The sequence below is a fragment of the Plectropomus leopardus genome, chromosome 2 (assembly GCF_008729295.1).
Source record: "Plectropomus leopardus isolate mb chromosome 2, YSFRI_Pleo_2.0, whole genome shotgun sequence".
NCBI lineage: Eukaryota > Metazoa > Chordata > Actinopteri > Perciformes > Serranidae > Plectropomus > Plectropomus leopardus.
This window is the reverse complement of record NC_056464.1, coordinates 36414599-36441316: the sequence shown is the minus strand read 5'-3', so window position 1 is coordinate 36441316 and position 26718 is coordinate 36414599. Positions and strand designations below refer to the sequence as shown.

Genomic DNA, 26718 nt, shown 5'->3' with positions numbered 1-26718 from the left:
CCCTTCTGTGCGCACTTTGCATGTTCTCCCCGTGTCTGTGTGGGGTTTCTCCGGGGTCTCCGGCTTCCCTCATTCCAAAAACATGCAGGTCAGGTTGATTGGGGACTCTAAAATTGCCCGTAGGTGTGACTGTGAGCGTAGAAGGTATCTGTCTATATCTGTCGGCCCTGCGATAGTCTGGACCTGTCCAGGGTGTCCCCCGCCTTCCAAAAATGAATGATGAATGATCATTTGTCTAAAGTGACATATGTGCAGACTTTGTAGTCGGGTGGTGAAGGGGATGGTGGATGGTGTGACAGCTAATTAGGATGCCTGTGAAACTGCAGGCCGACGCTCAAGACTTACAAACAAAGCCGGTTTTGGAGGCATTATGTTATTTTATTGGTTTGTCTGTTTGTCCATCTGTACGTACCTGTGTCCCAGTCTTGTGAGCATGAGATTTCAGCAATACCTTGAGGGAATTTCTTCAAATTTGACACAAACATCCACTTGGATTCAAGAATGAAATAATTAGATTGGATCAGGTTTACTCTGACCTCATTTGTCTAATTCTTGTGAAAGCGATATCACAAGAACACCTTAAGTGATTAAAAAATTCTAAATATTTTCTTTTCGAATTAGGCACAAACGTTCAGTTGGACTCAATGAACTAATTCAAACATGGTGGTTCAAAGATAAAAATCACTTTGACCTTTTGTCCATCTCATACTCATGAATGCAATATTGGCAGTTGAGGAAAAGGACTTTCCTCAAATTTGGCACAAGCATCTTGGACTCAACAATGAACTGATTAGATTTTGGTGGTCAAAGATTGCTATGACCTCACAGAACATGCCTAATAGGATAAAATTTCTGATATTTTTTATCCAAAGGGTCAAAGATCAACTTCAATGTGACATCATAATGTCATTAAACAGCACATTTCTGTTCAATACATTTGGCCAGATACTGAATGGTTTCACTAATCTTGGGCGTCTACATGAAACTGTGGTGATTGTATAGATCTTCAGTGCTGCCAGAAAGAAGACGTTTGTGCATCCATGTTTTCACAGACATGAAGATGTAAACTTTATGTCTAACCTCACTGGTGTGCTGAGGCATTCAACCACATGGCAGCGATGATAGTTTAGCAGCTTTTACTGTGTTTCCAGCAGCTTTTTAGTCAACAAATGTGGTTTGTGACACATTAAGTGGTTGTTTTCTTGCTGTGTTTCCTGACAGGATCATACTACCAACTCTTTAAGCCAAATCTTTTCCTAGCCATAACCAAGTATAATGTGTCAGTGTATCAGCTAGATAATAATATACAATTGTAACATATTTCTGGTTTGCAAAAATGTACAATGCCAACATTTATTCTGGTGAATGGGCTGATTATCTTCCTGTCTGGATTGTGGTTTTGTGATTTTGAGGCGGTGTGCAGTTCTGACATAGAGATAATAATACGATTTTCTTTTTCGGTTCATTAGAAGGCAAGATCAAAGTTTAAGTTGTTTGGTTCAGCACCTCTTCACTCTTTATGTTGGAAAGTGATGGCTCATGTGAAGGCAGCTAAATACGAAAGCTGATGATGTTTAGAGAGTCTAAGCCACTGCTGTAGTGCTGCTCGCAAATACACACGTGGACAAAATTGTTGGTACCCTTTGGTTAATGAAAGAAAAACTCACAATGGTCACAGAAATAACTTGAATCTGACAAAAGTAATAATAAATAAAAATTCTATGAATTTTAACCAATCAAAGTCAGACATTGCTTTTCAACCATGCTTCAACAGAATTATTTAAAAAAATAAACTCGTGAAACAGGCCTGGACAAAAATGATGGTACCCCTAGAAAAGACTGAAAATAATGTGACCAAAGGGACATGTTAATCCAAGGTGTGTCCACTAATTAGCATCACAGGTGTCTACAATCTTGTAATCAGTCAGTGGGCCTATATATAGGGCTACAGGTAGTCACTGTGCTGTTTGGTGACATGGTGTGTACCACACTCAACATGGACCAGAGGAAGCAAAGGAAAGAGTTGTCTCAGGAGATTAGAAAGAAAATTATAGACAAGCATGTTAAAGGTAAAGGCTATAAGACCATCTCCAAGCAGCTTGATGTTCCTGTGACTACAGTTGCACATATTATTCAGAAATTTAAGATCCATGGGACTGTAGCCAACCTCCCTGGACGTGGCCGCAGGAGGAAAATTGATGACAAATCAAAGAGACGGATAATAAGAATGGTAACAAAAGAGCCCAGAAAAACTTCTAAGGAGATTAAAGGTGAACTTCAAGCTCAAGGAACATCAGTGTCAGATCGCACCATCCGTCGTTGTTTGAGCCAAAGTGGACTTAATGGGAGACGACCAAGGAGGACACCATTGTTGAAAACAAATCATAAAAAAGCCAGACTGGAATTTGCCAAACTACATGTTGACAAGCCACAAAGCTTCTGGGAGAATGTCCTATGGACAGATGAGACAAAAATGGAACTTTTTGCCAAGGCACATCAGCTCTATGTTCACAGACGGAAAAATGAAGCATATCAAGAAAAGAACACTGTCCCTACTGTGAAACATGGAGGAGGCTCTGTTATGTTCTGGGGCTGCTTTGCTGCATCTGGCACAGGGTGTCTTGAATCTGTGCAGGGTACAATGAAATCTCAAGACTATCAAGGGATTCTAGAGAGAAATGTGCTGGCCAGTGTCAGAAAGCTCGGTCTCAGTCGCAGGTCATGGGTCTTGCAACAGGACAATGACCCAAAACACACAGCTAAAAACACCCAAGAATGGCTAAGAGGAAAACATTGGACTATTCTAAAGTGGCCTTCTATGAGCCCTCACCTAAATCCTATTGAGCATCTTTGGAAAGAGCTGAAACATGCCGTCTGGAAAAGGCACCCTTCAAACCTGAGACAACTGGAGCAGTTTGCTCATGAGGAGTGGACCAAAATACCTGCTGAGAGGTGCAGAAGTCTCATTGACAGTTACAGGAATCGTTTGATTGCAGTGATTGCCTCAAAAGGTTGTGCAACAAAATATTAAGTTAAGGGTACCATCATTTTTGTCCAGGCCTGTTTCATGATTTTATTTTTTTAAACAATTCTGTTGAAGCATGGTTGAAAAGCAATGTCTGACTTTAATTGGTTAAATTCCATAGAATTTTTATTTATTATAACTTTTGTCAGATTGAAGTTATTTCTGTGACCATTGTGAGTTTTTCTTTCATTAACCGAAGGGTACCAACAATTTTGTCCACGTGTGTATAAACTAAACCAAGTCAATAACAAGTGTTGTGTGCGTTTGTGCAAGCACATCTCATTGGTACATCACTTCGGACAAAAGCATCTGCCAAACGAATAATTGAATAACAGAGATGGCCATTTAAAAAACAGCATTATCAGGAAAACAATTAAAACAGAAGGAAAGAAACGAGTGCATTTAAAATTGTATTGTTGTTTTGGATATCATTTGTTTGTATTTAGTTTGATCTAATTTTCGACGCTGTAAGCAGAATGTCGTTGGTGTATTGTCTTTCTGCTGCAGAAGTTAATTTAAATTGTTAATTGTTGTTTAGCACAATTTCAAGCTGCTAAATAGCATTAGTTGCAGTGTGACTCAGCTTTTTCTGTCTCTCTTAGTAGTTAGTGCTTTCATTGCAGTTTTACATTTGTGGGCTTCATTAAATACTCATGAAAAGTCAAGCCTTGGGTTTAGTGCGTTATGCTATCTAGCTTTAAAGATTCAGTGTTAAAGATTTAGGGGGATTTAGAGGCATATAGGTGAGGATTGCACTTTGCAATCAGCTGAAACTTCTCCTGGTTAGAATTCCTTTAGCGTTCATTGTTCAGGAGGTTTTTACCTGAAGCTGAATTATCTACAGAGATCTGTTCCTCTCCGAAACAAACCGTTAAAAACACAGAATAAAGCAGGTTCACATAAAAGGGAGGGTTTGCCATTTTATACTTAATTTGTAAAATAAAAAAATAATGATTGTAAGGATTTTATACACTGTAAATGTGTTCAGTCGATCTGTTGTTACAGTTTTATAACTCTGCCTTGTAAGGTGACCTTAAGTGTTTTGAAAGGTGCTTTTGATAAATAATAGGCTAATGCATTGCAGATTTATTAATTTATCTTACCTTTAAAGAAGCATACTCTCAGTATCAGATTGGAGCTCGGTATCTGCAGATGATGAAAATTAAATGACGTGTTAGGGATTGGGGCAAAAAAAAAAAAAAAAAAACATTATCAGGACATCCCTATCTGCCAATATTTTTTTTCTAAATCCAACATACAGGACCTTTACACAGACAAGCTCATCGCTGGGTTTGTCCCCAGCAGTGGCTCATATAACTGAAGTGACTTGAAATGTAGTCAAGTTTCCAAAGAACGCATGAGGGGCTTCACTTCCAAAATTGTTTGAATGCACAGGCCAATATCTCAAAAGAGAAAATCACTCCTTTGTAATATACGTCTATTTTGCCAAGGAATTTACAAAATTAATGACTTTAAGAGTCATCACTATTGTGCTTTAGTTTCATTGCAGAACTGATTAATATAGTTAGGAGCCAGCTTCGGGGGTGTCTCAAAGGTGGATGTTTTGGGAACTGGAATCTTTAAAATCCAAACAGCAGTATTGAAAGCTACAGTAGCTAAAAAAATAATTTGGTATGTAACACAGCAGGAGGTCTGAGGCTCCTTCTGGTTTCATCTGTCTATGTAAAATGGATTAAAGGAAGAAAGATCCCAGGCAGGGGGCTACTGACGATTAGTACACCTACGAGCCTGAGTTTCTTTCCCTTTAGGGAGCTATTTAACCCCGGGGGGTAATCATATCTAAATAGGCTCAGAAAATAGCTACAAAAACAGGGTTTATTTCAGGATGTTTTTGAAAACCTTTATCTCCCTCTGCTTTCAGGAAACTTAATGGGTCATTCAGACTGAAATAACTGCAGAAACCAACCCCATCTGCAGAATAAATGTTTGCACTGTACATTTCTGCAAACCCACAGATATGTTATATTTGTATGTCATCGTGCAGTTGATATGTTGAAATATCAAACTTAAGGTTAACGCCCAAAAGTCAGAAAAAGATGATTTGGCTTAACGTGCATGTGTTTTTTAGCACAATCCTGGCAGAAAATGCAGCGATTTCTAGTAATGACAAGCAATATTTATGTGCATTCTTTATTTACACAAGCACTCCCAACAGTCAGGAGCAGGTGTAGGTTTTGTTAGTACCCACAGAAAGATCGGAGCTACTAACATGATGAATGCCGAAACGCACGTAGATTTCACAGTTTACAAATAAATTTATTTTGCTCACGTTTCATGAAACTCAAAAACTGCAAGATAAAGGTGCTGTTTACATGGTGTGTCATTACAAAGTTAAACTGCCAACTACTGACATGCCTGACATGCATACTAAAGCCTTTCAGTTGTTTTTGCTTATCTCTCTGACATCACCATGGTTACTCCTGTTGTAGGTGTGGCCTGCTGCAGGTAGGAGACCGTCTTCTGTCAATCAATGGAATCCCCACAGAAGACGGAACACTCGAGGAGGCCAATCAGCTTCTCCGAGACGCGGCGCTGACCAATAAGGTCACACTGGAGATAGAATTCGATGTAGCAGGTTTGTGCAGTTAACGAAACATTTTCCACATCCTCAGATTTTATTTTTTTCTGATATCGTTACTCCCACATATATGATTTCTGCTATAATTTGGTGTCTTACTATTCTGTATTATGACAGTGTGGCTTTATGACACCTATTGTTGAAACAACATCAACGGGGTTTAAGGGTTTAAATCATTGATTGCGGGCCAAATCTGCCCCACCCCCCACCCCCACCCCTGCACCCCCCTCTACAGAATAGCCAGTTAAGCTCTTTATGTCCTAAAATCTGAGAAATGTCTTAAAATCCGAGAAATGTGCTAAAATCCTTGAATAATGTCTGAAAAAATCTGAGAAATGTCCTAAAATCCTAGATGCCTCCTCAAATCAGAGAAATGTCCTCAAATCTAAAAAAATGTCCTAAAATCCCAGAAAAATACAAAATTCAGAGAAATGTCCTAAAATCCTAGAAACCTCCTAAAATCCGAGAAATGTCTCTAAATCAGAGAAACCTCTTAAAGTTGTAGAAATGTCCTTAAATCCTCGAAACATCCTATATCCAGAGAAAGGTCCTAAAATCTGAGAAATGTCCAACAACCAGAGAAATGTCCTAAAATCCTAGAAATTTCCTAAAATTCTTGAAACATGTATGAAGCAGCTGCGACTGGCCTCCAGTTGGAAAATGGACACACAAACACATTTACACAGACGGCATGAACTGGTCAGACTCAGCTGCTGAGAGCTTTTGTCTCAGTGCCTGCGGGAGTGTAATTACAGCTCCTCTCTGCAGGGCATGCTTTTAACCCCATGAAGATCCAACTACCACACTGACAAAAACTGCAAGTTCAAAGCTGTGTGTTAACATAGTACCGTCCTTAGCTCTGATGTGAAAAACAAGTCACACAGTTGCATTTTGAAAGAAGTTTTTGAACTCACAGATAAATGTATAATCAATCCAGGTTTTTAAAAGACCACATTTCCAGTGTTTTTTTGTTTGTTTTGAAGTGAATCTGCTGATTGCAAACAATTATTTTTAATGAGTGCCATCTTTACAAAAGAACAGTCTACTGCTTTTCAGGACTTTTACTTTCTAACTTTTGGAAAATATTGAAAACTTGATCTTCTTTTTTTGTTAAAGTTACATTAAAGGAGCTCTTTGCAGTTTTTTAGTAAACACAAAAAGACCATGTTAACATGTTACTCATGGAAAAATAATGCATGTATCCTTGAGCTCTACGAAACGCATCTCGTTCCTCACAAAACATTTGCAAAGTCGACTGTTTCGACAACTTTAAACATAATGCTTCCAGCAGTGGCTAATTCTGGTGCAGAGGCAAAACAAAAAAAAGCAAAACACAAAAATAAATTCATGTTTAAGAGTGTTTAGAGAAATTTCCATGACTTAAAATTTTCTTTGTCTTGGTGTAAAAATAGTTTAATTTAAATGAGTGTTGTATTGTTTTCTAACCTGCACAGCTATTATGAGAAATTGTGAAACTCTGTTAATTTCTAGTGCATATGTCTTATTCTATAGAGCCATGTCCATGCTGTTTTCACTGGATCTTTTTACTTTAGGGTTTTCCTGCTTGAGAAGCCTCGTTTGAGTCAAGCTCTCTCACCGCCGTTTTTCTCCGAATGGCTCCCTGTTTAGACCTGACAGTTTTGTCTATTCCACCAATTTACGCAAAAAAAGATTTGCGTCAGTGCAACAGAAAAAAACTCAGTAAAGAAGAACAATACTAGCAAGTAAATGGACTTTAACCATGTAGGATTCAAAATATTTTGAGTCAACTTTGCAAGTGTTTTGTGAGGAAGGAGATGCATTCAGCACATTTCGTAGAGCTCAAGGATACATGCGTTATTTTTCCATGAGTAACATCAGAATTAGCCGCTGCTGGAGGCATTATGTTCAAGGTTGTCTGTCTGTCCATCTTTTTGTGCCATTCTTGTGAATGCAATTACACTACTTTTATTTCAATAGTAATGTTTACAGTATATTTATTGCAGCATTATTTATTGCTTTTTTATTTTTATTTATTTATTTTTATTTCTTGTCTTTTAGGTCATTGTCGTTATGTAAGGTTTTTTACCGTACTGCTCTGTGCACCTTACGAATTGCCCCTCTGGGACGAAAATTGTTTTTGATTTGAATTGAATATCTCAAGACCGTCTTAAGGGATTTTATACAAATATCATATATCAAAGATGAAGTGATTATGATTACGTTTGGGTGGTCAAAGGTCATTGATCTCGTCAGTCTCATTCTTGTAAGTAAAGTGTGAAGAGCACCTTGAGAGAATTTCCTCAGATTTGGCACAAATGAACTGAACAGATTTTAGTTGTCAAAGGTCAAGGTCACAGTGACCTTGACCTTTGACCACCTCAGGGTAGAATTCCTACACTAATTCTGACAACATTTCACACAAATGTCTGATGGGATAAAATGATGAAGTGATGACATTTTATAGTCAAAAGATCATCTTCACTGTGACATCATAATGTTTTTTGGCCATTATTTAACGTCGTAACTCAGGAACAGTACGGACATTTGGTCAGATATTACATTTTTGACACTAATTATGGGTGTCCACCCTGAAACTGTGCTGATTGTATGAATGTTCTGAGCTGCCGGGTTGAAAACATGCATGAAGCGTCCACATTTTTTAAGCTTCTTTGCAGCAACATCCATATTTACAAAGTATCCGGCTGTCATGGCTACATGAGTGTGGACAGACACAGTTTGAAAATGTAGCTGCTACCTGACTGGTTTTGCAGAGGCACACAACCGCCAGTCAGTTATTCTGCTTTTGCTTTTTAATGTAGATTTATCCATTGCATTAACTGAAGTAAACACTGAACTTCTCTGTAGGAGTCTGTACAGTATACGAGTACAGACTCCTTTTATGTTTCCTCTCTATAGTTTGTTGTGCTCATATTATTGAAATCAACATGTTTTCGTTTATGATCACTGGTTCAGAGACTTCAGAGTTTTATTTGACTTGATTTGAGCTGTGTAGCTCTCTGTAGTTATAGATCATGTTTTTCCACTGTTTTGCCTTTCATAATGTTGCATCATTTGAGTTAACAAAGCCAGCAAGTAATTATAAAAGTAGCATTTGTCTTATAAACAGAGAGTAATTAAAATGATTTCTTACACTTCCATAAACTACAAAAAAGTCGACGTGGCATATTCCCACACGTACTATTTAAGACTTTAACTGTTGAAGAAGTTAGACAGCTCTGAGCAGAATTTACTTATGATCCACTTTTTTGTAGCTGTCAGACAAAACATTGTTCATGAAATTAAATCATGTTGATACATAAGGAAATCTGCCTGATGCTCAGCAGATGTGATCGTCGTGTTTGCAGTGTCAGTGGGTGATTAGAGCTTCTTGGTGACGATCCTGAAGCGAGGAGCTGATCCAAAGAGCTTGTTAAAAAGTCTTAAGTGGTTGCTCAGCTCACGACTCGCTCTCGTCGTGTTGATGCCTGGGTGTCGAGTTGTTTTACTGCTGGAATTAGTATTATGACTCACGCAGGCAAACAGTGAGGATTTGAAGTCGCTGTTTGCCCCGGAGAAGAGCTATTCAGAGGAGATAAGTATGAGAGCTAAAAGCCTTGTAATTACAAATGTTAAGTGGGATGAAAAGACTTATTTGTTGCTTCTTTTTTTAAAAAAAATAATGATGGATTTTCTGCATTTGTCCCACAGAGTCCGTGGTGCCTAGTAGTGGTACTTTCCATGTCAAACTGCCGAAGAAAAGAGGAGTGGAGCTGGGGCTCACCATCAGTGGTAGGAACACACACCAAACGCTGTTCATGTGATCTATTTTTTGTTTGAACTGCCAGCAGGATGTTTGAATGTTAAAAGCCCACCCTGCGCTTTTTTAAACGCACACGAGCATACACATATATTTCTCATGGTAACTGCAGCCTGCAGGAATGCTCAGCTATAAACATTAACACTGTTTATAAAATGACAAAGACACCAGGCCACACACTCACAGTCTGCTTTTCTTTCTGATGACACTCATCACAAGCCGCTGGCCTTATATGTTAGAGCCCAAACGATGGTGTGGAGACACACTGCACATATGTGATCTTTTACGGAGGCTGTTTTTGGTCTCAGCCACTTATGCCCAGTAAAGGCAAATCTTAAAGGAATGCTTTCCCCCCAAATTACTATTTTGACATGAATTACTCACCGTGCTATGTTGATTTTTTGAAGAAAACATTGTTTTTCTGGCATGCTTAAGGTTTCAAAGAGTGTTCTGCACTGTGGCTGGTGTCTCTCCAAAGGATGGTTATCATTGAGATTTTATTGATACAATATAATACTACTCTTATCGATACTTTTTATCAGTTTGGTGCTTTATCGATAGTCTTTATCACTTTCTTACAATACTAAATTATTGCTATTTGGAAAATACATTAATTAAAAAACAAAATCCAGTACAGGATTACTGAATATTTCAAATATAACTAAATGTTGTTTGTAGAGCAGCAAAAGTCATTTTTACAGCAGCAAAGACACTGTATTATTCCTGATATCACAATACTGAGTGAAGTTTAGTTTTTATTAGTCACTAGCCATAATTCGTCCTGTCCTCTGTCCTGCTCTCTATGGTGATTTGATTCGATGCGTGCAGGTAATGTTAACGCTGGTAGAGGAAGGACAGGCTGTTTGTCTCAGCCAGCAGCTAAGTATAAGAGAATTTGCCCAATTACAAGATAAATGTCAAACGGAGCTAACACTATATACAGCTTTCATTTTAGCCCATTTGTAACACTTGGCCATTTGCTGAGCTGGCGTTCTGTGCTTGTATAAAGCGTAATCTCAGTGTCAGTGGATGGGAGACTGCAGACAGAGATTTCTACATGTTAATATGTTTGTGCTTGCGAAAAAGTATCAATACAGTGTTGACTTTTTACCTCGCAAAGGTTTAATTGCACTTACAGTGAGGAGCATCATTGCCTTCAGTTGTGTGTGTCCTGGCACAGACTGTGGGCAAGATGCTGCAGCACGATAATAAATTAAACCAAAACCTTAAAGATTACCAATAAAAACAGCCGATTAACATCGGAGCTTATCAATACTACGGCCTTTGATAATTTAGCACTGGTGCTCATTTAATACCATGTTTCGGTACCCATCTCTAGTCAGCTCACGAACTACGTCACTTCACAATCGGTGATACGATGCGTATGAAATGTAAAAGTTAGCGGTTTGGAGAAATGTACAATGCTAATGCAATGCGCTACAAAACCTAAATATAAAATGCACTTCAACTACCAAAAGTAAACTATTGAATTCATGAGTAAGCATCACTAATTACCACGCCTTACTTTATAAAAACACACCATAATGCATTATATATTATATATATTATTTGATTATAAAGTATTTTCCATATGGCATAAATGTGTTAAACTATAATATGGTGAAACTGCAGTATATGTGTAACTCTCCAGGTAATTAAAAGCTTCCATTGAAGCCATATGTATCGCTTTACATGATAAAAGATCATCTTAACAATTTAATGTAAAAGTATAAGTTAAGAGATACTCAGTGTAGGGGCCTGATGTATTGATAGCTTTTGTATGCATCAACATAAAACGACATTTGTTAAATAGAGCGGATCATTGTCTGGCACCAGAGAGTTTTCAGTTTCACTTCATTATGCCTCTCTGTAAATGAAAAGCTGCACTGTGGCGGTCTCTGAGACAGAGAATGGTGCAATGGTGCCATCTTCTGAGCAGAAGTGTCCACCGCTGAAAGTGAGACGGCTCCTCCAGGCAAAAAACCCAAAAAATATTAGCTGATTTGACACAAATTTATCCGTTGACTTGGACAGTTTTTCCTCCTGATAAGAGTATAAGAGATTTAATGCGACAAAGTATAATTTTCAGCCCTCCCCAATCTCTGTGTCTGTGAAAGATAAATTTAAATTTGTGATGTGTGCAACGAAATTTATTTAAAAAAATACAGATTTAATCTTTCTTTTATTATTGCTTCTCAATACAAAAAAACCTGATTATGTAACTGATTTTGTTTTTGGTGATATTTATGTAGCACTTTTCGTCATTGTTACAACTGTAGTTTATTTATGGTTGTTATTATTAGTGGTAGTAGTTTCATTTTTTCAGATTTGACAGCACTTAATTGTTGTTTTCTGCTGCTGAGTGTGATGTCATCTCCCTCCACAGCCAGTAAGAAGTCAGGAGAGCCTCTCATCATTTCGGACATCAAGAAGGGCAGCATGGCTCACAGGTATCTCACAGTCTGTTCTTTTTTTTTCCTAGCAGATTTATTTATATTTTCAAAATATAATCGTTTGGCTTGTGAATCCATGAACATACTTGTTTATCATTTACATAAATGCCCAGCCACACCCTCACATCTAGGTTTACACAAATAACCAAAATAAGAAAATGACAAACAAACAAAATAAAATGAAAGGAAAAAAACAAACAAAGAACAACAAAAACAGACAATCAGAGGTTACCAGTCTTGACTTTTCCATGTACCCATATATGACAGCTACAAATTATTCAAATGACAAGGTTTAAAAATAGCTAAAGAAAGGTGACCAGGTTTCATTAACCCTTTGACGTGATCCACAGTGTATCTGACCTTCTTCTTACAGTCTTTTCTGTTCTGTGCTTCTGTACTTTAGGTCTTAGTGATGAGTGGACGAGTCTTTCACAGTTTCATTCCTTTAAGTTGATAACATGTAAATGTGTCGAACCTTTTGAGTTTTTATACTTTTTGCAAAATATGGTGTCAGTTTCTCAGTGGCTCAGTGGCATGATAGTACATGCATCTTCAACAGCTGTTGCACTTTTGCCCCACAAAACGTGTCTTCAGTGCATGAGCAGTCATCACGTATACCTTTACATTAAGGATAAAATTTTCATTTTAATGCAATGAATCAGCACCCCGCTTTTCTGTAGGTGCTCTATGAAGGCTCAGTATGGTGCTACAGAAATGTCTCTGTCCACTGATCTGTCATTCAAGTAACAGACATCCCAGTTCCCTGTTCTCAACTTGAGTCCAGTTTAATCTGTCCCCACTCGTTCATTTAGTGCTCTTGGTACACTGAGTTCGCTGATGTCCCACGTGGATGAAATGCTTCATTCAGTCTTGTTCAGTGAGTGTAGCTTCCAGGGTGTCTGAACTTAAGACAGATTACTCTACTTTTTACTCAAGGTCTTTTTATAAGTATTTAAAGTCCCACAAATACAGTTTATCACAGATGCAATTTCAAAAATACCATATGTGCCACTGCACCATTCAGCAAGCAATTAAAAAAACATTAACAAATTCAATTTGACAATAATAGTTGGTAAGACACAAAATAAAATAGATTAGGTTTAAAAAGGTCCCACGGACCAAAAAACAAACAAATATAGTAACAACCAATAATTTAAAAAAAAAAATGAGTAGAAAATTACAAAACAAGTAAACTGTAACAATAGTGTCCACTTTTGTAATATTGCATAGCATTTCTGAGCACACTCTCTTGTAAAATATCAAATTTTCTCCAAAGCCAAATAGCTTATAAGGTTTTTAATGTGAAAAAATGTGAAAAAATAGAGGTCTGCACACCAGGGAGCTCCCCTTCAAGGATTTTATTCTGCGAAAATAAGTTACGTTTCGAGCCAAAACGCTCTTCCTCAGACTTAACTCAGTCTTTTTTTCAGTCTCTTTATAAGGTTTTTAATCCATAGCTCAAAGGTTGGAGGAAATTTTTCTGTTTCCAAATAAGCAGCACAAGTTGTCTAGCTAAAAGAGATGCAAAAGCTATCATATTCATTTTTGCCTGGTGACTAAATGTACGTCTTGTGGAGGGATTCCAAATTCAGCAGTAACCTGAGTTACAGTCATTCGCTTTTCATTCACTCGCCGTGGCAGAAAAGATGAGCAGCACCCTGCAGTGACGGTAAGTGAGCATGTGGGAGAAGTTGTGGATTCATGAGCACTCAAACGTTTGATTGGCTGACCTGGTTCATACCGGACACTGAAAGGAGTCTTTAACAAACATTTTTTTCATGAATTGTAGCCCAGATCAAACTTGTATCTGTTAAAAATTTGTTCCATATTATCTGCATTAAACTTCAAAGTACGCTTTTTAAACCTCTTTCCTCAGTATGTTTGCCAAGTGCTGCTCTGAGTTCAGTTTGGCAGAAATCTGTCACGGGCCGTCCCCGATCATATCTGGTTCTACCTTTGTCTCTTTCTCCCCTTCAGAACAGGAACTCTGGAGCCCGGTGATAAGCTGTTGGCCATCGACAACATCAGACTGGAGAATTGTTCCAAAGACGACGCGGAGCAGATCCTGCAGCAGTGTGAGGAACTGGTCAAACTGAAGATACGCAAAGACGAAGACAACTCAGGTACATGTGAGCATGTGTGAGTGTGTGTATGGTGGTCCTGTAAACATGGTAACCATGATGCAGGGATTTTACTCTGTTTATGAGTGTGTGTGCGTGCGTGTGTGTGTGTGTGTGTGTGTGTTTTATGTTTAACCCTTGGAACATGGTTTGACATCTCCTTTCTTGTGCTGGTTCAGATGCCTTTCACAAGCTTTTTAACCCTTAAAACCTGAGCAAACTGATTAGATTTCTTTGTAAAACTTACAAAAATTACAAAAATGTGACAAGAAAATTAGTTTAAAAAAGATTGGAGGATTATTAGAAAAGAAATAGTGAAAATTATCCAGAAAAATTAAATTTATATCTAAGATAAATTTATATTTAAAATTATGTTATAGAAAAAGATGGAGTAGCATATATAAAATAATTACACACATAATTTTTGTTTTTGTTTTCAGTTATTTTCTTGCAACTTTTTTTTTTTAATTTTATTTTTGGGCCATAATGTGCTTGTTGCCTTCTCCTCATGTTTTTGAAAATAAAAAAACCCATTTGCTCAGGTATCAACGGGCTAAATCAGGATCATCAGTGCGGCTGGTATAGTTTAAAGGAGAAACACTAACAGTGTTTGACCACATGGTGGTGCTGTTGTCCACAACTGAGGGATTCCTGCAGCAGATTAAAAATGGTTAAACACTTAAACTGCCTTATTGAACCCATTTGGTACACAGGAGCTACTGGAGGAGTGAGCAATGAATTATTTAGGCTGAAACAATAACAGTTATTATACAGAAAAACATAAAGAGGAGATCAAAATAATATTGGAAACACAGTATGCAAACATGTAAGAACGTAATGTTGTGGTGTTATGTGTGTACTATGAACAACATGTAGCAGCCTTGATATCCTGACTTTCAGTCTGGCGAAAGACTCGTCACATGTGACTGATTTTATAGCCACCGTCTTGGATTTGTGTTATTTGAGGAATCAATTCAATGAGCGCATCCAAGTTGTTGCAAGGAAATGTCAGTCTGTTTCAGTGTGTGTTTTGATGCAGTGTAGGAAAAAAACACAAATAACGGGAGGGATTGTGTAATCGTGTTAGATTATGACTCAGAGGATACGATCACATGCACACACACACACACACACACAAAATGCAGAGATTATGTTTTCATGTTACATGATGACAAGGCAGTCTTCTCCCTGGTTACCATGGAAACTGTGTCTTCCTCACCAGTGTTGTCTTGAGAAGAGTTTTGACCTACTTCTGGAGTGAAGTGTGTGTGTGTGTGTGTGTGTGTGTGTGTGTGTGTGTGTGTGTGTGCGTGCATTTCACATGAACAGATAATGTGATGCAGTAACACCAATTGAACTGAAATGTTTTAGTGTGTGTGTTTATCAGCCGAGCCCACATATGTCAGGCAGTGTCATCAAGTCGTTGGAGTTAAAACATTAGAATAACACGTGTGTGTGTGTGTGTGTGTGTGTGTGTGTGTGTGTGTATATCAGATGAGCAGGAGACGTCAGGCAGCATCATCTACACGGTGGAGCTGAAGCGGTACGGAGGCCCTCTGGGTATCACCATCTCAGGCACCGAGGAGCCTTTTGACCCCATCACTATATCTGGCCTAACCAAGAGAGGCCTGGCCGAGAGGTACGTGCTCTCTCAGTGTGTGTGTCGCACACACACACACACTGGCCTAACCAAGAGAGGCCTGGCCGAGAGGTACGTGCTGTCTCAGTGTGTGTGTCGCGCACACACACACACGCACACATACACACACACACACAAACACACAGTCTTGTATTGGAAATCTAGGTTACCATTTTGAGTGTTGAAGCATTAGGTAAGGCACTTTAGCTGGAGATTTTTGGATTGTTGCGTTTCCATATATTTGAACATTTTGCCTCCGTACCAGTTTAACAGCACGTAGCTCAAACTACAATCAAGGACTAAAGTAAAACTACTAAAAGTGCTGCTTTAAACCGTTAAAGTGGGAATCTCAAAGATTTTAGTCCTGGTTGATTTGGCGACACCTTAGTTACTAGTGATAACAGCAAATGTGGTTTAACACAACAGGTCGCAGAGCTCTGGGGCAGCAAAATAAACGATTGTTTTCATGTGTAAGTCAGGAAATAATTGTGTTTTTTCCATCATTGTGTGAGCAACCGTGATCTGATTTTATGCTTGCACACAGCATGATTCTGCAGACAGTAGACACAGTGAAAGGAGATGGTGACCTCATTAAGTTTTATCTCTGCATCTCTTTATCTAACAGCTCACTGTGGCAGCCGCTGACTGTTTCATTAGTCTCTGCAGTATTTCAAATTGATCTGCTGTCAAAAAATGCTGAAAGTGACTGCGGTAGTGGCAGCAGAGCTAATCTCACCAACAAATACTTTTGTTTGCGTTCCTGTGACTATTTCATAATAGAAGTCAACTCATGTTTTACCAATTTACTGCTTTAACAGGTTGGTGCAGATACGAAAAAGTAATGGAATTTAAAACTAGCAATTTCCAGGCTAAATGTACCTTAAAAGTTTTGGAAAAGTCAAAGATTTTTGTTTTACAACCCTGTAAAATAACACATGATGTGTTCAAGGACTGTGGGAAATGTGATAATCCAAAAAATATTTTTTGCTTTTACAGTTTCTGGCTGTGATAAATGGTGTCATTTCTGTTGGTTTTCAGAGGAAAACATGACTTTCAAACATGCATGCCAGGGTGAATCTAAAATGAAATGAAAATTACTTTCCTTTTGGTGGTGCTGGAGGCCACTGCAAAACCATGTAGAGAATAAGTTGTTTTTTGCAGAGAAAAACAATGCCAACATTTTCTTCTGGCAACTTGCTGTAGACACAACACAGTCAGAACTATCAACTCAGCACAGGTTTGTCTGGAATTATTTATCTTGTGTGCTCAAGATCCATATCAAGATCAAAACAATAGATTTAACCATTCAGGACTTTGTGACTTTGTGCAGCACAGGCAGAAATTCAAGCCCGACTGAGGCCAACGGAGGAGCCAACGTTTCCTTATTTAGTCGTCGGGAGCAGTGGGATACAAACCTTATGAGGAGAAATAATAAAAGACGCCATGAGCAATAAATAAAAGGGATTCCCCACCGGCAGCTGAGTGTGCAGCAGTCTGCAGCGTGTGTGACACGGACTGATGACAGATGAGATAATGAGAAACATGATGCGGTAGAGAGATGGGGTGGCAGCTGGTGTCCACGGCAACAAGACTGAACACAAGATGACGTAATGGTTTTCCTGAGTCATAACCGTCCACTGGTGAAGTCAGCTTACATCCAGCCCACCGCACAACTCTTATTAAAAAATAAAATGTCAGTTTTTGTAACCTGTTCACTTCACCCAGGGAGCCAGCTTACTGCTCAACCTGCCACACACACACACACACACACACACACACACACACACACACACACACACACACACAAGCGCGCACTCTGACCCCATTTCTTGGAGTTTGTGATGTAATTGCTCTATTTCCTGTCCTAACTGTTCGATAAAGCACTTTGCTTCAGACCTGTTGGCTAAAAGCACTCTATAAATAAACTTGGCTCAGCTTGACACAGAAGAAAGCGCAGCGGTACAGATGATATGAACATCTCTGCTTCTGAAATGCTCACACCGACCCGGTTCACCTCTGAGCCATTTTAGCGCTTTGATTTCATAAAATCAGCTCAGGTGAGTAAAAGCTGAAGATATAAGATTCAGAAAACCTTCTCTCTCAAAATCACACACTCCTCTGTGAGATAAGGTTTCAAAATGAATAATATCTCTATCTAAGTAGGCCACAAGATAAAGGACTGTTTTCCATTCAACACCAGCTTTCATACAGCGGCCACTGATAGTGGGATGAAAGGGAGTCGATGTTATTCATGCCAGAGTCTCCTTGTTTGACCCAATACTAGTCATGTGGTTGTTTACATAAATATTGTTTGAATAGTAATACCTTCAAATGAAATTCTAAATTTAATCTGTAAACAATGCCGGTATCACTGCGAGGCAGACGCCCAATCTTTCTAGTTTGTACCCGATGCTGTGCCCTACAAATTAGATTTTTATACGGCTAATATGTTCTTGCAAGCGTGTTTTGGGGGGAAATATCACGAGGTTGGACTGTGATCATGTTTCATTATTGAAAACATTTTTAGAAGAGTAGGTTCACGCAAATCAAGAATCTGAATTTTTCTGCTCAAAATTTATTAATAGAAATTTGATGTTTTTGTTTCCCTCTAAAACTGACATGAATTGTTTTTTTAGAGTCATTGTGTCAATCAATCAGCTCAGTTGCTGGAAGAAAATGTTGGCCTTGTATGTTTCTGCTAACCGTCAATAAGTTATATTTACACGTTTTATACTTTTGTATCAGAGCTTGTAAAGTGGAGAAGTAAATGAACTGACATTGTCATCGAGAGGTGGAGGGGACGGCGTACAGCATGACGCCGCAGCGAGACACCTGCCAAACTGCAAACAACTGCTAAAACAAGTTGTGTGTTAGTGAGTCATCTTTGCGGCTTTTTTAGTCCCCAAACGTGGGTGTTTTTTAACAACCTGTCACTGTGATTCTGCAGCATACAGTGCCACAAAAGTTGTTGTTTTTTTTTTTTACCCTCAACATGTTTGCATTTCCTGCAGGGATAATGCCACAAAAAGGGACAAAGACATCAATAGTTTCTGCAGCTTTGATTGTGCCACCAAAGTTGGGTATTTAAAGCCCAAACATGATCTTTTTAAAACCATAACCAAGTAGTTTTTGTGCCTAAACCCAACCACGTGAACCACAGCGATGTTGAAAAGTAAAGTTTCAACATATCGGCTACATAATAATGTCACAACACGTCAACATATTTAGGGTTTTAAGAAATGTTCAAAGCAGAGACTTATTCAGGCGATTTGTTTGTACTTATCTTAATCTGATTTTATTTGTCAGATTTTCCTGTGTAGCCTACATTGTACTGAATTTTAAAATACTTTGTGTGTCCCTATGTGTGTGTGAATGTGTTATGTTTTTATGTGTGTCCAGGACAGGGGCTATTCATGTAGGTGATCGGATCCTGGCTATCAACAGTGTCAGTTTAAAAGGAAAGCCTCTGAGTGAAGCTATCCACCTGCTGCAGATGGCTGGAGAGACGGTCACCCTCAAGATTAAAAAACAGCTCGACAGTAAGTGTGAAAACTCTTAATGGTAGCATCAATCTAAAAATATATATATGTGATTTGTTAAATTCTGTGTTCTTGGTGCCTCATCTTTATCATTACCAAGCTGCTTTTTCTCCTATTACAGGGTTTTTTTGGGGAGTTTTTTGTTAGGTGATGTGAGGGTCTAAGGACAGAGGGAAGTCGTATGCTGTAAAGCCCTCTGAGGCAAACTGTTTTGTGATGATGGGCTTTATAAATAAAACCTTAAGTCCTTAAGTCAGTGTTTTTGGAAACAGCCTTTTGTTCCTCTTGATCCTGCAAAAGGCCCTTTTCAGTAAGACTTTTCTTAGATGCTTGTAGTTTTTTGTAGGAAATTGTTAATAAAAAAAATGTCATATTTTTAATTTAATTTAAGATTTTTTTGTTGTTCAATCACTGTATTAAAAAAAACCTAATTTGAACGTTTATTCCAAGATTTGGAGGAGAGGAAGGCGACAGAGGCAGAGGACACAACAGAGAATGAGCTCAGTGACCCTGAGGAGGATGATTTGACGGACAGCCAACAAACTAACAAGCTGTCAGAGCTTTACTCCACAACCATCCCCAGCGTGGACTCTGCCATGGAGTCATGGGACGGCTCAGGGCTGGACGCCGGCTACGGCAGCCAGGGTAAACTTTGGATTATCACACGCAGATCGTGTAGCTCTTTGAAAAGTTTGATGGAAATTGCAAAATTGCATCCAAATGGTACTGTCTGTAATCCAAACTGGGTTCATCATATACAGTCGTAATTGTAAACGGGCTCTTTAAGTAGTTCCTTCACTCCTCCTGCAGGTACATACAGCCACCAGGCAGCTGGTATCGCCCTCCACCCCCATGAGTGGCGCAGTGCCAAGCAGCAGCGCAGCAACACTCCTCCGCCGGGACGCCGGAAGAACTATCCCTTCAGTGACGGAGGCTTCAGTGAGGACGACTGGGACAAACCACCTGGGTAGGAGTCAACTTTTTTAACTACAAATCATTGATCATTTCAAGTGTTTTTAAATGCATGATGTACAATTTTAGATCCTTTTCATTTCCATTCATTTTTGTGCTGCATGATATTTTCATTTCATTCATCATGGATGAAAATGCAGAGCTGAGGCAGAATTCGTCTGATCCATCACTCTGAACGTCAATTCTGTGTGGATTTTTTTAGATTTCTTTTTAATACTGTGCACTTATTTACTTCGTAAAGATGGAGTAAAATTGATGGGAAAAAAAGCAGATTTTATGTCCATTGTGATGATTACACAACTCAGCAACTGTCACCAGTCTGTCGCAATGTATTTGTACTGTACAGGAATGGAGGGAAACCAGTGCACGCCTTGAACACTGCAGCATGGTTTTCATAAAAATATGGGATTTGCAGTGAATTTGATAGAACATACAACACCACTGGTTTGGTCATTAAAAGACACACTTTCATTTAAAGCAGTTGGGGAGTGCAGTGGCTCAGTGGATAAAGCAGGGCCCCATATATGACAGCAGTGTCCTTGCTGCAGCGACTGTGGGTTCGATTCCAGCTCACGGCCTTTTGCTGCATGTCATCACCTCTCTATCGCCCTTTCACACTATTACTCTGTCCTATCTAATGAAGGCAAAAATGCCAAAAAAGTCAGTCCTTCCACGATTTCACAGCCTTTTCTGAGGGATAAGTGCAGCCTGAAAAGCTTTTCTACAACAGAGCAATGCACGCTGCAATGTCTTAAGGCAGTGAAAATTGAAAAAAATAGTAGATTTTTTGTTGGGTTTCTTTTTGCATAATTCATTAAAATTGGAAGGCAGCTTGTCCCCGTCAGAGTAAAGCGGCATTGTTCTGACATTAACGTTAGCACTAAACAGGCATATTGAATCGAACTCACCTTGATTCTTTCAGCCAAGAAATAGACCTGAATGCAACAGCTTTTGTTTGGCGATTTGTCTCGTCTCGGAATGATCATTTTACGCAGCAGAGTCGAGCCGTTTCTGTGTCGATGTGAGCAGCACTGTAACACAAACACACATGGGTCCACCTGCAGATCACTCCAAGCCCTTTCCTGCAGCGCAGAGCGGGAGAATTTCACACAGCACACTCGTCATTTCTGACGCACTACAAAATTTACAGCCCTAGTGATGGGACAGAAATGCAAAGTCTGGTGAAAAATTCACGGGGATTGGATGAATTTATAACATCCTGGTGGGGCTGTTGAATAGCCACCTGATTGAACGCGATGATTCAGTCGTTTTATTTCATCATGTTGAAATAGTGATTTGAAATAAAGGTCTATTTGACATTATTGTGAGCAACTAGCCGTTCACATAGCACAATTCTTGGATAGTGTCTTAATATACATGGACAGCTTCAATTTAAGGCTGGTTGCATTGGTTTAGATTTTAGGCTGAATGAAGAAGAAAATGAAGAATCCTTTCTCTCTCTTAAATGTTTCCCCATTGATATTCTATGTACTGTATTCATCTTTAGCTTAATAATTAATGTGTTTCCTCTCTGACTGCCGAGTCAGATCAAAGCCAGTCATCCTGTGGTGTGTCCTGTGTTTAAATGTCATTTAAAACAAATTTCCTGCAATTCTTCATCACCTGCAGTAGTCTGTAATAGTATTGAGGGTGCAGAGAACAGCATAAGTTCTTCTACAGCTGTTAACAGCCCACCATCAGTTAGAAAATGGGTGAAATCAAACTAAGGCAGCTGGATAAGAGATGAGCAATGTGTTGTGGTATTTATAAAGATTATCATCTGAAGTCTGACTGTTGAACCACTAATCCTATCAACATGCTTCAGAAAGTCACATAAAGTCGAGAATCTAAGCTTCTCATTGATATCAGATATGCCCTGTTAAGGCATCCAGATGCTCCGCAGGGAACGTGGTTACGTCATTAATTTCTGCGCATTGATTCCTGAGCCAAACAGCAAGAGCTGTGAAGGCTTTGTCCCGCCTCCTGTGTCCCAATGAAAATTCCAATGTCCACATGTGGTTGGTCATTTTCTCCAGCAATCAACATTGGTTTTGGCTCTTTTTTTTTCACAAAAATTTGAACTCGCGGAGGGAAAATGAGACAGAGTACCTGTGTTTGTGTGCATGGAAACACCCAAAAATAACAGAGTGGCAAGACCAAGAGGCGCTGGAATCTTCTTTTTTTTTTTTTCGAACGAGCGGCCTCGTCACACACAGCTGATACAGCACGAGGAGGACAGGCAGGACAACGGCCTGTTTGGAGATATTTGTGAGTAACTTTTATTCCTTTTTTTACTGCGTACTTAAAGTGAATCTCTTTGAGTGAATTAAATTTTCAACTTCAACAATATAAATGTCTAATGTGTCACATTGACTGTGCCTGCTGATGTTGTTTTTTGTGTTTTACAGGAAACTGCGGCGTCTCAACTGAGGTAAACGACGGGCACCATGTGTTTTTTGTTCTTTTAAAATAAAGCTTAACTATTTTTAATATGTTCCTGGTAAGTGTGTCTTTTTTCTCAATTAACTGATATTGTGACAGATGTAGTCTTCAGTAACTGTATAATAATAATAATAATAATTAAAACTGCAAGCAGCGATGAAAGGGCCCTCGCACCCCCATATGTCGGGGTACAAGTGAACTCCAGCTAAAGCGATCATGCATTTCTGTGCAAGTCCATCAATGCACACAGAGAGTTTGGACCATGGAGTGAGATATTTCACATGATGTAGTACCTCCAGCGCCAACTAGATTCCACATCATGTTGATGTACATCATTTGTAGACCAAACCATGAAAATGCCATGAAATTAATTCATATTAAAACAAAAAAAAACGATTTGGTATGTCAGGTTTGAACCTTATCTACGGTAGATAAATTTTACAGACCACTTCCCAGAGAAGAGTTTTAAAGTGCAACTTAAAACACAGTTGGAACATCTGAAGGTATAGCTTGGTTTGTTAGAGCGCTTGCCTACAGTCCAAGAGGTCAGTAGTTCAATTCCCATTTAAGATGAAAATGATATTTTATGGCAGAAATAAAATATCGGTTGATATATCTATCTGTTCTGCTGATATAACACTCTTATGGTGTTTAAACGGGAAAATTCAGTGTCTGCAGTGAGGTCTGTCGAAAACTTGACTGATATATGAGCCAGGCTGATAATCATCAAAGTTCTTGGCAGGCAAAATTCAGTATCTGCAGAGATCTCTGTCAAAAACACGACTGATATTTGAGTCAGGCTGATATTCCTTCATTTCGACAGACGCATCTGCCGATACTGGTTTTACCAGTTTTGGGACAACTTCACCTGATTTATCGGCCAAAACGATAATCACTCAACTTTACGTGCCTTAATATGTTCTGCAATATCACAGTCAGTGTCTAAACTGTGTGAATCTACAGCCAAATTATATTTTATGGCATATATAAAATAATATATTGTCTGATATATCTGTCTGCTCTGCTGATATAAGGGTCATATGGTTATGAAATGCAAAATTCAGTGTCAGCAGTGATGCCTGTCGAAAACCTTACTGACATTTTAGTCAGGCCGATAATCAACTAAGTTCTTGGCAGGCAAAATTCAGGTTTGGCAGTGACATCTGTCAAAAACACAACTGATATTTGAGTCAGGCCAGTATTCCTTGATTTCCACAGAAGCATCTGCTGATACTGGTTTTATCTGTTTTGGGACAACTTCACCTGATTTATCAGCCAAAAATGATATATCACTGAACTGTACGTGCCTTGAATTGTTCTGCAATATCAGTGTCTAAACTGTATGAATCTATAGCCAAATTATATTTTATGGCATAAATAAAATAATATACCGGCTGATATATCTATCTGCTCTGCTGATATAAGGCTCATAGGGTGTTGAAACGAAATTCAGTGTCGGCAGTCACGTCTGCTGAAAACTCCACTGATATATGAGTTGTTCTGAGTTGAATTGTGATTGTGTGTCTTTTAACTTTTTTAAGTGTTTGTTGACTTCCTTTGTTGTAGGACTGCTCCCTGTCGTTTAAGACTAAGGGATGTATCATCCCCTTCTTTCATCTTTCCAGACTCATGTTAGGCTGCGCCCTGCTATGTTTCTTACTTTACTACCTTACTACTCCACCACTTTCCTGACTTTCCTATTCCAGTCCTTTACTTTCTACTTTCTGACCCCTCTGCTTGTCCTGTTCTTATTCCTATTTTTACCTCTTATACTCTCTTCCTCTACCTCCATTTTCTACCTTCACTCAACTTCCCGTCTCTCAACTTAACTTGTTGTAACTTGACTAACCTTCCTGTCTCTCAACCCAACTTCCTGTTTCTCACCTCAACTTCCTGTCTCTCAACTTAACTTCTTGTAACTTGACTAACCTTCCTGTCTCTCACCTCAACTTCCTGTCTCTTGACTGTCTTGAGTGACAACTCAACTGCTTGTAACTTGACTGACTTTTCTGTCTCTTAACCTAACTTCTTGTCTTTCCCCAAACTTCCTGTTTCTTGACTGTCCACCCTGTCTCTCAACCCAACTTCATGTATTCAAAAACTCATCTGTTCCAGATAAGACTCAAACCACCAACCTCAGGCACACCAACCGCCTGACTTACCCACTGAGCCAAACCTCCTGATGCTTTGTACGTGTTCGATGTTCCCTTTAGCTCCGTCATTCACACCTCAAAAACACATGTAGCAGCAAAAGTTCACAGAGCCCAAGATGGTGTGTTAAAGTTGCTTGTGTTTTCCAACTAAAAGTCCAAAACCAAAAGATGTTTAATTTATAATGGTGAAGATCTGGCGAAAAAATTTAATTTTTCTGTCGCTCAAGTTGCATATCGTCATAATTTGGTTTCTAGATCACACAAGCCAGCCTTTAGCTTTGAAACAGAATGCTTCATTTGATTCTCTGGTTGCTTGTGCCAGTATCAGCAGCACCAAGAGTTTGTGTTGAAGTGGAAATTTCAGTGTGGAGGTTGAGTCATGAAGCCAGTGAGACTGACTGACTCGTATCTGTGTGTTTGTGTCTCTGTGTGTATAGTGATGAGTCAGGAGGTTAAGCCTTGTGAGGATAGCAACGTTCACTGGGGTTATATAACACTAATGGGGGTGGAGAGATGGAGAGGAGAGATGAGGCGAGAAAAAAATCAGCTGCGCAGTGAAAGTGAATTAATCTTGTCAGTCAAGGACACTCAGCGTTAAAAGATTACTCGTGTTGGATTTAACCGGAACAAATGGCCTTGCCCTGCACTGACACTGCTCTGTCTTCACAGCGGCTTTGTTGATGATGCTGATGCGCCGTTGATTTATGGCTTGATGTGCAGAGTCAGTTTTGCAGTAGACATTTATTCACATTACAATGACAATTTTTTGGCCAGGTTGCTGTTCCAAGGTACACAGAGATTTCATGTTATAGAGAAAAAGCATCTTTTAAAATATTATGTCATGACCAAATAATGGATCGACCAAGATTCACCCAAAAAGGTGTTTGAACGTGTATGCTTGGCTAGTTTGTTTGGTTGCTTAAAATGTGGAAAAATGTTTGGTGGCTTTTTTTTCTTCTTTTAATAATCAGTGACACGTACACCAACTTGTTTCCAAAGTAGCTTCATTTAATATAATGTGTATTTGTGTGTTTGACAGATTTATTGGCCAACAACCAGACGGTATTCTGTTGGATCCAGATGACAGTTTCTGGTGTCAGGCGCTGGAAGATCTGGAGACCTGCGGCCAATCGGAGCTACTCAGAGAGATAGAGGTCAGTCGGCGTGTTAGCATCCACCTTGAACTGCAGGCATCAATATTAGCGTTCTTTGACAAATGGCTGAACCCCAAAATTACCACAAATAGGTGAGTAAAAACAACTGGTGGTTTTGGGGATAGCAATTTGGGGCCGTTTTTTGGTTAAACAAAAAGGTGGACTGCTTCTAGGACCTTTTCCATAATGTTGTCAGACACTAAGAACAACAATGTGAGCCTGTCAGTGGCAACAACAAACACCTGTAGTGGACAGAAATTGGCAGCATTGCCTCTAGTAGCTACATTGCAGCCTGTTTTGCTGCTGATGGCTGCAGCGGTGTTTCTCAAAACCGGACTGACTTCAAACCTATACTGTACCTATATATCTATGTTGCATCCATTTTACATTTTCTCACCACACTTCATAATCTACAGCAAATATTGGCAGCTACATGCATGGGCTCAGCAGCTCCACCTTAACCCCTTAAAGCACAACTGCTATAACAGTTAATTGGTGCATTACTTATAGAGGAATGACCTTGATGTAGGCTACAATGACTTTTTACCATCAATATAACTCACAACAAGTTAACAGTTCAAGCGTGTGTGTGTGTGTGTCCGTGTGTGCGTGTGTGTGTGTGTGTGTGTGTGTGTGTGAATGTGTATGTGTTTATGTGTTTTGATTTGTGCAGGCATCCATAATGACAGGAACAGCCATCAGTCTGGGTGTAGACGGTGTCAACAAGCCTCCAGCTGAGCCCATAGTGAGTCACAGCCGGATGAGCCCGTTGCGGAGAAATTCTCTCCTGCACCAGGGAAACATGCTCCACCAGGGCACACAC

At 39.2% G+C, this 26718-nt stretch overlaps 1 protein-coding gene across 1 annotated transcript in view; it reads left to right on the top strand.

Annotated features, from left to right (window-relative positions):
• The window catches only part of grip2b (glutamate receptor interacting protein 2b), a gene marked incomplete at its 3' end in the record, with an annotated part of 209196 nt that extends 182484 nt beyond the window's left edge, over nucleotides 1–26712 (top strand). The window contains exons 13-22 of the mRNA XM_042495597.1: nucleotides 5476–5621; nucleotides 9315–9395; nucleotides 11810–11873; nucleotides 13854–13999; nucleotides 15491–15635; nucleotides 19035–19174; nucleotides 19625–19819; nucleotides 19985–20141; nucleotides 25781–25895; nucleotides 26569–26712. Coding sequence (XP_042351531.1) covers nucleotides 5476–5621; nucleotides 9315–9395; nucleotides 11810–11873; nucleotides 13854–13999; nucleotides 15491–15635; nucleotides 19035–19174; nucleotides 19625–19819; nucleotides 19985–20141; nucleotides 25781–25895; nucleotides 26569–26712 — 1333 coding nt within the window. The remainder of the gene's footprint in view (nucleotides 1–5475; nucleotides 5622–9314; nucleotides 9396–11809; nucleotides 11874–13853; nucleotides 14000–15490; nucleotides 15636–19034; nucleotides 19175–19624; nucleotides 19820–19984; nucleotides 20142–25780; nucleotides 25896–26568) is intronic.
• Nucleotides 26713–26718: the final 6 nt, after the last annotated feature.